The sequence below is a fragment of the Poromitra crassiceps genome (assembly GCF_964638095.1).
Source record: "Poromitra crassiceps genome assembly, chromosome: 1".
Taxonomy (NCBI): domain Eukaryota; kingdom Metazoa; phylum Chordata; class Actinopteri; order Beryciformes; family Melamphaidae; genus Poromitra; species Poromitra crassiceps.
In genome coordinates, this window is record NC_139623.1 from 44,509,771 (window position 1) to 44,523,018 (window position 13,248).

Here is a 13,248-nt window from a genome sequence, read left to right on the forward strand (position 1 = left end):
ATCAGACAGGCTTGATTCATAACTCAAGAGCTTGGAGGAGTTGAGGGGGGGGGGGGTGAGGGGGCTAAGGTTTGGACTTGCAGAGACCCCTCTAACACTCCCACCGTTCATCCATAGCCCACATTCTCCAGCTCCCCCTCCTCACAGCTGCTGGGATGAAGCAGGCCTCCGAGTCCATCATTCAAAACACCACTCCCGTTCTCCTCCGCTCCCCGCTGCCTCACTCCACCTGCTAACATCCTTTAGTGGACAGAGCAGAGAGTACAGGACAGTGCGTCTCCTTCACACCCAGTCTCTGCCCACTGCCCCAGCACAGCTGACAGCCAGGCCGTTTCTGTTTGCAGCGTTCACTTGTTCCCCCATGGCGGGGTCCTGTGTCTGCCCCTGCTTAAAAGGGCTAATGGAGAATGTGCTAACGCATCCACCGCTAACTTCCCTCTCCTGTCTGTCCCTCCCTCTTAGTCCACCGCTAACTACCCTCTACTGTCTGCCCCTCCCTCTTAGTCCACCGCTAACTACCCTCTCCTGTCTGCCCCTCCCTCTTAGTCCACCGCTAACTACCCTCTCCTGTCTGCCCCTCCCTCTCAGTCCACCGCTAACTTCCCTCTCCTGTCTGCCCCTCCCTCTTAGTCCACCGTTAACTACCCTCTCCTGTCTGCCCCTCCCTCTCAGTCCGGAGGCTAGTGGTTTGTGAGATGCAGACAAGAGGTGCCATGCAATGCCAGGTAGCCATCAGTCACCACCTAACAGCATCATCGTATCCACTAGAGCTCATACAGAGGCCAAGAGACAATATACACACAGACCTTGTATACAGATGCATCTCTGACGCCATCCTCCCGTATGTGTGGGGTCTCTGCCCTAGAGAGAGCATGATGAAGTCCAGAACTGTCTGGATGGGTGTCGGAGGAAGGCTAAAAAGACCTGTAGGGGAGGATGTTACGCGTTAGAGACCAGGGTCAGGGTCAGTGGAAGTCCTAATCTCACCAGGGGAGACAACGTGAAAATGGTGAAGTCCATAACTAAGTTCTCCCTGTCAGCTAAAACGAACAAGGTACCAAACACGTCTCCAGTTGCACCCTAAGGTGTCACTTATCCTACTTTCATGTCCTTTACTTGACCTGGCATTCTTGTTAGTTCGAAAGCAGCATCCAAGAGCACGGAGGCCAGGAAGCTGTTTACACCGGTTTACACCAGGTGTTTAGTTGCTATGGAGTCAAAATGGGAATGATACAATACAGGCCTTTCTGTGTTAAGCAGGAAAAAACACAGTGTGAGCCAAGCAGTCTACCACTCACTGTGGCCATGGTATATTATTACAAAGCATTCAGATAAAAACCACCATGATTTTTAAGTCTTTGCCTCAAGCGGTGTCCTGCTGCTGCTTGAGAACTTGAAACCACTTAGTGTTAGGGATGGGCATTTCTAGCAAAAACACTATTCAAAATTCACTGGGCCAAAGTCGACTTTTCGTCGAAATTCACCCACCCAAAAAAAATTGCGAATCTTACATGGTCTCCCCTGATTCAAAGTATAGTTGAATCGCTTGGTTTGACCAAGTAAAACAATTTTTATAAGCATTTTACGCCAGGTCTATGGAAAAATGAATGGCGGATGAAATCCCATGGAGAGGGAGAGGGGGTGACTTTGGCACTCAGACCCAGACTACGTTAGCCACGTTAGCTTAGCTTCCTGAACGAAGGCGAGATGGCCCATGGAACAGCAGACAGAATATCAGCTTTTCTTCATGCAGTAACGAGCCTTGAAACCTTTTCCTTGTGGCTGAGTGTTGATGTAATGTAGACACCATTTCTACTACGTTTCTACCGTTTCTATCAAGGAGCTGCTGGGTGCTGCTGCCGCTAATGCGCCTTGCGTTAGTGCGCAGCTAGCGGCTAGGGCAACGTCACATGGAACAAACTTGCTGCTCTCAAAGAGACAGGCGCCGGTAAAAACAACGGAAAACGTACTTTTTAAGACAAGATTGTCAATAAAACGATTTTTCGACTTTCAATAATAAAAGCCGATCTTGATAATAAAAACGATTATTTTGAAAATTCGAAATTTGTTGCCCATTCCTACTTAGTGTGCTCTCTTGAACCCAGTTCTCTTATTGGAAATTAGATGGTTTCTTACCCCCATCAGAAATTTACACAAAAGGTATCTAGTTTTCCGCCCAAAATGTGTTTGGGTTCAGAGGGATGAAGTGTGGTGCAGCTGGCGTGGTGTGTGCCCAGCCGCGCCGCCAAAAGCTCTATTTTGTCTCATTTTCAAAAGGCTTTCCCACATGAATGCAACTGCTCTTCTTCCTGTGAATACTTGGATATCAAATTGTCTTCTGTTTGATATTTATAGATTTTTGTTTGGATTCACAAGATGTGAACATGGATTATGTGCAGACTATTTATTTTCTCATGTACCGAAAGCACATCCAAAACAAATCCAATATGGCAGAGGATTGCTGATTCTGTGCCTTTTCACAGTTTGATATATTAAAGTGCTGACGTTTGAGTGATAATACTGCCTGCCGTTTTGGATTTTGATTTGCATTAGAGCATAGGCTTTGAGCTTTTGTGTGCTGATGTAGATCATCGTAAAAGGTCCTCGATGGATTAACAAGCACAACGTTTGAGATCCGTTCAACAAGAGTCAACTTCCTTATCGTGTCTCGTGTACCGGAACTTGTGTTTACTTTTTGCCCCCACAGCGAAAGATGACGGGAGCGTGGCGGTGGCCCTGGGTTACACGGCCCACCTGGTCCTGATGATCTCCTGCTTCCTGCAGATCCCTCTTAGGTATCCAGTCATCCACAAGGGTTCCCGTTCCTCCATCAAGGACACCATCACTGACAGGCTCACTGAGAAGGAGAGAGAGTAAGTAGGCTGGCCACTGGGGCATAGAAACGGCAATTAACAACCAATTAATAAGGCCTTTTTTCTCACAGTCATCTATGCCACCAATTAGGATGGCTAAAGCAGATTATGCATCAAAATAATCTCAAACGTCACTTTTCGCTCTCTCCGACAAACATGTTGGCAATGAGAGCAGAGATGATCCGTTTGGCTCCTGTCACACTTCTGAGGAGCTGGCACAACTGCTCGTTAGTTTGGCTTCTTCTTTGCTTGTAGAGAGAGATACATGTAGTTGGGTGCTTTTGGAGATGAGTGGGGATTGCTGTCATGAAGCCATTGTACAGTTATACACTGGACACGACTGGCCTTTACTTTCTTCAACTTACGGTTGTCCCCACTGGGCTTCTGTGTGGTGTCATTTCTACCAGAAAGAGGCTACGTGACGATGAGCACAAATCAACATGAAACGATTTTTAATGATGGATCCTGATATTCAGACAACGTAGATGTTATGAGATGTGTATGCAACCAGGTTTCACACTCTTGTTGAGTACGTTCAAGGTGAAGGTTGTGCTTGATTTGCGGAACGCTTGAAGTTGTTCAAGTCTGCTTCTGCAGCAATCAGAAGTCGGTAATCCCATATTATACAACAGTTAGTTCCGGCCGGGCAATTTGATTGGACAAGAGGGATCCTACCAGTGCCAATATTTCATGATAATGCACTGGCGCTTCACTGTGTGTAGATCGAGGTCGTGCTGTTGTTGTCTAATATTGGCACTGCTGTGATTATCTTCGGCACTCGGCCTGCGGCCTCGTGCCTACGACCGAATCACAGCAGTGCCGATATTAGCCAACAATGCACTCCCTCTCGTGTGATATTGCTTAAATAACTTCTCTTCTTGGTTTCCACCAAGTTTTAGCCGAGACGACCGTACAATCTCAATGCACAGGACCCGCTCCATCCTGTCTGACTTTTAGCCTGTCTGGCTCCCTTGGTGAGTGCGCGTGTGTATGTGTGTGTGTGCATGCGTGCGTGTGTGTGTTGAATTTTGATTTGATTGATTTTTGCACTTACAGTACTGGCGAAGAATAGCTGTAACGCGTCAAAGAAGCATTTATCATCTCTTCAAACATTTCAGCTGGTATTAGTTTCCAACTCAAGATTCAAAAAAGGGATTTAACATTTGCAATATTCTTTAACATTGTTGACATTAAAGTACATAAAGAAAAGCTGAGAATACATGCCGAAGGTCTATTCTGTGTCATCAACTCTTAATGATCACCCTATTGTTTCATTTCTGCCAAGTTTATTACACTTCCAATAATCAATCACACCAAAGGAACCACATGGAATAAGTTAGTGCTGCCAGATTCCAGAGAGCTTGAAGATTGTGGTTAATACAGTGTCAGCCTTGTGGCTGTTATAGATTTATTCCCTTTGAGGCCCTATATTGTAAGATGTTGACACATCATCAATTCACATATTGAATACAGAGAGCAGCGCTACCATGTCTAGAATGATGCCCAAGGCCGAGAAAAGTGCTAAAATCTGTTCTGTTCTAAAAATCAATTTTTATGCAGAGTTAAAATGGACAAAAATGCTCCTAAAATCAGAATGTCCTTAAAGACCTTCAGGATCCTTTGAAAACTCTCTCTCTGTCTGTCTCTCTCTCTCTCTCTCTCTCTCTCTCTCTCACGCACACACACACACACAGAGTTCCCAAGGTTTCCCGACATTCAAACACCTCGAAGGGACTTTCAAGGAGGATTTAGAAGAGTTTCTGGCAGTTTTCAGCGCGTGTGTCCGGATTCCCATTAGATAGGGCATCGGAGCGAGAGGGGCTGGACACTGAGGTCCTCATCATCTCATCACCGAGTGAGAGGCCAGCTGCTCGTTGGCGGCTATGATCGATCGCTTGTATCTGCGAGCTGTCAGATCCTCACAGCTTCTCAATCAAGCTCAATAGCTTTGGACGGGAGAGGCGTCATCTTTGGCGCATGATGATCCAGTTTTGGGTGCATTGTCTCAAACCCCTCTGTTGCCTCTGGTAACAACTGAAAGTTCCCCATTTAGATCTATTCAAGTGTTCAAACAGCACTTTATTTTTAATAATAACGGAGCTCAGTGTACAGACTGTAAATCACAGTGCCTGCCCGCCTTATGCCAATGTCTTTATCGTACCCTCGGGCTGCAATCACCTTTCCTCCTACATTTTCACAGCATTTAGATTTTGCTAGTATTTACGATTGAGGAATGCTACGCTGACAAAAAAAAGATTTTAAACGGAGAAGCTAAAAGCTCACCTTCGGCTTTATGATTATTATTTTACCATTATTTGTTTCTGTTATGCTGTGGTAACTATGCATCAAGCTTGAATAAAAAAAAAAAACCCTGCTGGATTGTGATAATTGCATGCTTGGGGCATATACTGTATGTACTTTCAGGTATGTGCCATCCAGGCATATTGACATTCCGCACATGACGAGACCCCCTTCGACAAGTGAGAGAGGGGGAGCCATGGGGAAATGGCTATAATCAGTTGTGTTACTATCTATGGATGTGGCTATGTTGGATTGGCCCTTTGGTGTTCAAGTGATTAGTGAGGATATGTTCAAACCAGTGAAAGAAGAGATAAGTATCATAGGTGAAAGTCATCTTGCCACGCGACGTCTAAACACTCACGCTTGTGATCTTCAGGTCTGCACACACTGCGCACACAATACGCTGTTACTCTCACCAGGACATTTCACCGCTTATGCACTAGCGCTGCATGTTCTGGATAAAATGAGGATCTGGATTTTCTTGCTTAGAATTGAGACTACGATTCTCAAGCAAAAACATTTTTATCATCCAATATTCCACCATCCATCCATACATTCTGCACACACTGCCTGCACAGCGGCGGATACAGGTGTCAGACCGGATGGTCGCGGGTTTGGTTAAAGACCTGCGCGTCACGCTTGGTAAATGTAGTTAGCTAGCCATCATGTAACCGGGTTCGATTACGTTAGTGGGATTTAGGCAGTTTAATTGATAACCCCTTTGGCAATGCATTGAATTGAATTGATCGCACACGCTGCCGGCCTGTCAAAGATGTTTTTTTAACAGACAAAATAATAATGCAAATGCTTGATAAATCCAACACTGATCATAAAAACAATCAACTCTTCTCTATTTCGAGCCCTCCTCTCTGGTGTTGGTTTCTGCCTGCTCTGACTGCACGGCACGCCCGTGTTTCTGCCTGCTCTGACTGCACGCGCGTGTTTCCTCTCTGGTGTTGGTTTCTGCCCGCTCTGACTGCACGGCACGCGCGTGTTTCCTCACGTGGTGGAACGCAGTGATGTCACTTGTAGAGCCCGGCCGATATATCAGTTTATTATTATTGTTTCATGTTATGTTACGGTGGGTTTATGGTCCAGTGCAGGCTATGAATGGACTCTGGATCGGAATCTGGATCAGTGACGTCAGTCCGATATCCGATATGTGAATTACGTCATATCGGCACCCGATACCGATATCCCGATACCGATATCCCATCCCTGGTTATATTTTATATTCTATTTATGTTTTTCTATTTCTAGTTATTTATAATTATTAAATTCCCAGTGAAGTTTAGTGTTTCATTGCATTGATGTCATTTTGGAGAATAAAGTTTATTGATAAGCTGTAAAATATCCTGCCTACAGTAACATTACATATCTCAAGTCATGTCATGTCAATCTTTGTCAACAGTTTGATATTTGAGGGATCATTGCAAAATAAATTGTGTAATATAATGTGTATATATAATATAAGAATATCGGCCGATATATCGATATCGTTATTTTTTTACTCCCTAATATCGGTATCGGCCTCAAAAATCCAGTATCGGTCGGGCTCTAGTTTAGTTTAGTTTATTAGGATCCCCATTAGCCATTACACAAGGCAACAGCTACTCTTCCTGGGGTCCACAGTCAAAACAAACAATACAGATACATTACAAATATGCAAAGCAAAAGACAACACATTTTAAAATCATAAATTTAAGACAAACAAGAGAAAACAAACAAAAACTCACTCAACCTGGTTCTAAATACAGCATATATATTCTAAATATATTCTAAATACAGCAACATCATTATCTATCATCTGTCCACCCATAGTACATCCATATAATTCAAGTCCTCAAATCTCATGTATAATACATGTATGTGTATAACACATGCATATATGTTATATAACGTCTAACTATATTACTACATTATTTACAATCAACTCTATTCATAGCTTTCAAGGGGCGTTACGTGCTGCCGGGAACGCCCACCTGGCGGTCAAAAAAACAACTTGTTCATTCCGTTGCCTGCGAGTCAGTCGACTCACGCTGTTTGGCTTTTTTTTCTACCATCAAAGTACACACGTCTTTGCTCTTTGCGGCCAACATTTCATCAAAGGTAAGCTCAAGTAACGTTACAATAATGATTAATACCCCGTTAACGTTACTTGAGCTTACCTTTGATGAAATGTTGGCCGCAAAGAGCAAAGACGTGTGTACTTTGATGGTAGAAAAAATAGCTATTTGCATTTCCCCTGCCCAGCGACTGAACCACTCGCACAAATCCACAACCTCCTCCTTTCTTTCTCCGACGGGATTATGTGAAAGCACAAGCCAGGCGTGTCTCCTCGTCGGTTTAGTGCAACCGATAGCACAACAGGTAGGCTATCGGCACTTTGGCTGAACAAACACTACACAGCGTGAGAAACTAGTCGACACGGCTGGCAAGTTGTTTTTTTGACCGCCAGGTGGGCGTTCCCGGCAGCACGTAACGCCCCTTGAAAGCTATGAATACGATATCTAGGTGTATAATCACTATTTTTAATACCAGTTCCATTCATTGACCTATAATTAACTAGTTATGAAATTATAAAATGTACTTTTAGCTTCTTTTTAAGTCTATATCTACTTTCTATGTTTATAATTGTAGGAGGTAAAGCATTCCATTCAGACATGGCTCTGTACATTACAGATTTTTTCATTCGTTTTTCATTCGTTTTTTCATAGTCACTTGTTAGGAGCGCATGATTTGATGCAAGGGATGTCCCCACAATGAACACGCCGCACAATCGTTCTCATTTAGGAATGAAATTGCACAAAAGTATCGAGATTTTAAAGGGGCCATATTATGCATTTCTTAATTCTGTATCATATATATGTTGTTACAATCTTGGATGGTCATATTAAACATGGGCTAAGCTTCAAATAAATATGTGAAAGTGTTTTAATGTTACCCCCATGAACCCCCCCTCCCGCCCATGAACTCTCGTAGACGAGATTACATGGATTTATGCCGATTTTGTGCGAGAACCATAGTTTTGGTGACGTCAGGTAGGACTTGTTACCCTGGCAACAAAGCGTTGCGGCCGGCCGGTGCGCAGCACGCGCACACCCTCTAGCCCCCAGCCTTCCCTGTGTTGACATTTCTCCAGTACACTGCCGAGTCGTGCCGACCGACATGACAGTAGCGCTGCTAATTTCCACTCGTCTAGGCCGTATCTGCCTTTCACTTTCACACAAAACAAGGAGACGACTTGGAAGTGAGCCAGGATGTAGGACTGAAGTGGTAAGTTCTGAAAATATGTGTCTCATTCCAGCATCGGTTGTACCTAGCAGCTAGGAAGCGCTAACGTTACTTACCACCGGCTGGGTAACGTTAGCACTTGCTATTAGCGTAGCAGCACAGCTGCCTTTCATAGACATGAACAACCGATGAATGACGAAGGCACACATTTTCAGAACTTGTAACGTTAGTCCAACTTGCTGACTTCTCCAAGTCCTCATTTTGGTTTGGTCCATGTAGCCTTTGCTAGGAGAGGCACACTAGTCACAAGCATTTGGGAAGTTCGCTAACTAGCTACATTAGCTAGTGTGAAGCTCCCCGGGCAGGGTGTAACGTTATGGCGGCCGCGGTAATAGAATCCCTGCTCGGCCAGCCACTGAAGGAAATGTCCGGGTGCAGCCCGGGCCTAGCGGAGCTGTAGATAGCTTGCTAGGGGGATGTTGATATATCAATTGATAGCTTGCTTTATGTCCAAGTCATGTTTTTCATCGATGGTCAAATTCGTTTTGACAATCCGTTACTCATTGATATAATTGTTTTACAACTACCAAATTTAGTAGCCATAGCAGAGATCGCCTGTCTGTTTCTGTTATGCATGACTATCTATCTATCTATCTATCTTATCTAGATAGATAGATAGATAGACAGACAGACAGACAGACAGACAGACAGACAGACAGACAGACAGACAGTCTCGCTTCTACAGCGCTAGCTCTCTGGGCAGAAGTTTGCAAACACAAAAACTCCTCGCGCTGCCCACCTGGAGTATTTCCCGGAGGGTGGGGGTTCAGGGACAGGACCTAAAACAGAGCATTTCAGACAGAGGGTGAACTGAAGGGGGCAGTGAGAGCCAGTACAAGATAAACTGAGTTTTTAAACTATGACTGATGCAATAAGTTACTCTATTGGAGGCCAACAATAAAATAATAATACATTATATTAGCAAAATATGGGCCCTTTAATACAACGATAGTCAACGAATCTTGCAGCTGTATTATGCATCACATGCGTTTTGTTTTGTGCTATTGAATCGTCAGTAAATTCTGTATTATATTGACATCTTCCTACGGGTTGACTTTGCAGTGCTTATTGCTTGCTTGAACACACACACACACAGGCCTTTTGAAAGCAGTAGCGTCTTTTGTATATTGAGCGTTGGGCAGTGCGTTGTGTGGTTCAGGTGGCTGTAAGGGAGCTGAGGGGGGGTCACCTTTGAAACCTGGAGTACTAGTGGAGTAGCCTCATTATAGTCAATTATTGAAATTGTGGAGAGAGGAGTTCCAGGCCACATGGCCATGTTCCATCAGGTCATAATAACCTCACCAGGCCTTTGCTTCCAATCTGACCTTTTCATGTTCCAACCTGACCTGCGTGTGGACCAGCGTGACACACATTTGCCGACCTCTACATGGGTGAGCGAGTCCAGTGTTTATACCTCTCTCGTCCATATTCTCGCTCAGACACATGCGTACTGCTCATCCTCAGTCGAGGCACAGGGGAAGACGTGTAAATAAGCACTGACACTTCCACATCCACATATGTCATCCATTAGAAGGCAAACAGCCGGATGGGAAGTGTGTGTGCGACTGTGCGTGCATGTGTGTGTGTGTGAGAGAAGGAAAGAGAGAGAGAGAGACGCTATCAGACAGTAACTGCGATTGTACGCCCATTTCTCTCAGTGCGAGTGATGATGTCATGACAGCAGCTGGAGAGGCTCACCGGGGGATGGGGGGGGGGCGTCAGCGTGCGCTCCCGCGTGGCTGAAGGCCTGACTGCACCGTAAACGCATTCCCAGGTCCGCGGCGCAGGATATTTACACGAAGGCTACGTCCCGAAAAAATAAACCTGCGGGGTGTGCGGCCGTCGGACAGGGAAGGCTCTACGATCCCAGGCCCCTACGTCGCCCCGCCTCAGGTGTCCCTGAGCGGGGCCAAACGCTCCCGACCACCTTTCACCCCCCCCCCCCCACACACACACACACACATGTTTATGACTCCCGAGGCCCCCGGAGGGCAGCAGACGCGCCGTGCGGCCAAATGATGTGTGGGAAGACGGAAAGCAACAAGCCGGCGCTCTGAAAGTGTACGAAAAAGCGCTGATTAAAGTGTCGGAAACAGGCAGCCAATGGTGATAAGTGAGGTGGCAGAGGATCAGTGCCGTAAAAGTGTGGCAGCATTAGCAAGCAGTCAGTCCATCATATAGGAATACATATAGCAAGCAGTCAGTCCATCATATAGGAATGCATATAGCAAGCAGTCAGTCCATCATATAGGAATGCATATAGAAGCAGTCAGTCCATCATATAGGAATGCATATAGCAAGCAGTCAGTCCATCATATAGGAATGCATATAGAAGCAGTCAGTCCATCATATAGGAATGCATATAGCAATCAGTCAGTCCATCATATAGGAATGCATATAGAAGCAGTCAGTCCATCATATAGGAATGCATATAGAAGCAGTCAGTCCATCATATAGGAATGCATATAGAAGCAGTCAGTCCATCATATAGGAATGCATATAGAAGCAGTCAGTCCATCATATAGGAATGCATATAGAAGCAGTCAGTCCATCATATAGGAATGCATATAGCAAGCAATCAGTCCATCATATAGGAATGCATATAGAAGCAGTCAGTCCATCATATAGGAATGCATATAGAAGCAGTCAGTCCATCATATAGGAATGCATATAGAAGCAGTCAGTCCATCATATAGGAATGCATATAGAAGCAGTCAGTCCATCATATAGGAATGCATATAGCAAGCAGTCAGTCCATCATATAGGAATGCATATAGAAGCAGTCAGTCCATCATATAGGAATGCATATAGGAAAGCAAGCAGTCAGTCCAGCATATAGGAATGCATATAGAAGCAGTCAGTCCATCATATAGGAATGCATATAGAAGCAGTCAGTCCAGCATATAGGAATGCATATAGCAAGCAGTCAGTCCATCATATAGGAATGCATATAGAAGCAGTCAGTCCATCATATAGGAATGCATATAGCAAGCAGTCAGTCCATCATATAGGAATGCATATAGCAAGCAGTCAGTCCATCATATAGGAATGCATATAGAAGCAGTCAGTCCATCATATAGGAATGCATATAGAAGCAGTCAGTCCATCATATAGGAATGCATATAGAAGCAGTCAGTCCATCATATAGGAATGCATATAGAAGCAGTCAGTCCATCATATAGGAATGCATATAGGAAAGCAAGCAGTCAGTCCATCATATAGGAATGCATATAGAAGCAGTCAGTCCATCATATAGGAATGCATATAGAAGCAGTCAGTCCATCATATAGGAATGCATATAGAAGCAGTCAGTCCATCATATAGGAATGCATATAGAAGCAGTCAGTCCATCATATAGGAATGCATATAGAAGCAGTCAGTCCATCATATAGGAATGCATATAGAAGCAGTCAGTCCATCATATAGGAATGCATATAGAAGCAGTCAGTCCATCATATAGGAATGCATATAGAAGCAGTCAGTCCATCATATAGGAATGCATATAGGAAAGCAAGCAGTCAGTCCAGCATATAGGAATGCATATAGAAGCAGTCGGTCCATCATATAGGAATGCATATAGAAGCAGTCAGTCCAGCATATAGGAATGCATATAGAAGCAGTCAGTCCATCATATAGGAATGCATATAGAAGCAGTCAGTCCATCATATAGGAATGCATATAGGAGCAGTCAGTCCATCATATAGGAATGCATATAGAAGCAGTCAGTCCATCATATAGGAATGCATATAGAAGCAGTCAGTCCATCATATAGGAATGCATATAGAAGCAGTCAGTCCATCATATAGGAAAGCAAGCAGTCAGTCCAGCATATAGGAATGCATATAGCAAGCAGTCAGTCCATCATATAGGAATGCATATAGCAAGCAGTCAGTCCATCATATAGGAATACATATAGCAAGCAGTCAGTCCATCATATAGGAATGCATATAGCAAGCAGTCAGTCCATCATATAGGAATGCATATAGAAGCAGTCAGTCCATCATATAGGAATGCATATAGGAAAGCAAGCAGTCAGTCCATCATATAGGAATGCATATAGCAAGCAGCAGTGGCGGACTGCATAATCGGGCACGTCGGGCAAATGCCCGGTGGCCTGGGCTGGCCTGGCCTGCCAAATTTTTTTTTTTTTTTTTTTTTTTTTTTTTTTTGGCAGGCCAGGCCAGGCCACTCACTGAACAGCAGGCCAGGCGCCGCCTACTGGTTTACTAGTGGTTTTATTACTTTATTCAGGTTTAAAGTGGGTGCATCTCATTGTAAAATTGGACTTGGCCCAAATTGGGCTTCAAACGGCCCAAATTGGGCATCAAACGGCCCAAATCTGGCTTTAAACGACCCAAATAGGGCTTCAAACAGCCCAAATCTGGCTTCAAATGGCCCAAATTGGGCTTCAAACGGCCCAAATTGAGCTTCAAACGCCCCAAATTTTTCGCGGCCGCCCTTCGGACGCCGGCACGCACGTCGGCCCGTATCGGCCTGGCCTGCTTGGTATCTAATGCCCGGCCTGAATTATGATCCCAGTCCGCCCCTGGCAAGCAGTCAGTCCATCATATAGGAATGCATATAGAAGCAGTCAGTCCATCATATAGGAATGCATATAGCAAGCAGTCAGTCCATCATATAGGAATGCATATAGAAACAGTCAGTCCATCATATAGGAATGCATATAGGAAAGCAAGCAGTCAGTCCATCATATAGGAATGCATATAGCAAGCAGTCAGTCCATCATATAGGAATGCATATAGAAGCAGTCAGTCCATCA

General features: G+C 44.6%; 1 protein-coding gene across 1 annotated transcript in view; it reads left to right on the top strand.

Annotated features, from left to right (window-relative positions):
• uvrag (UV radiation resistance associated gene) overlaps positions 1 to 13,248 on the top strand; it is a 234,200-nt gene that overhangs the window by 95,012 nt on the left and 125,940 nt on the right. The window contains exon 12 of the mRNA XM_083641143.1: positions 2,708 to 2,873. Within this exon, the coding sequence (XP_083497269.1) occupies positions 2,708 to 2,873 (166 nt within the window). The remainder of the gene's footprint in view (positions 1 to 2,707; positions 2,874 to 13,248) is intronic.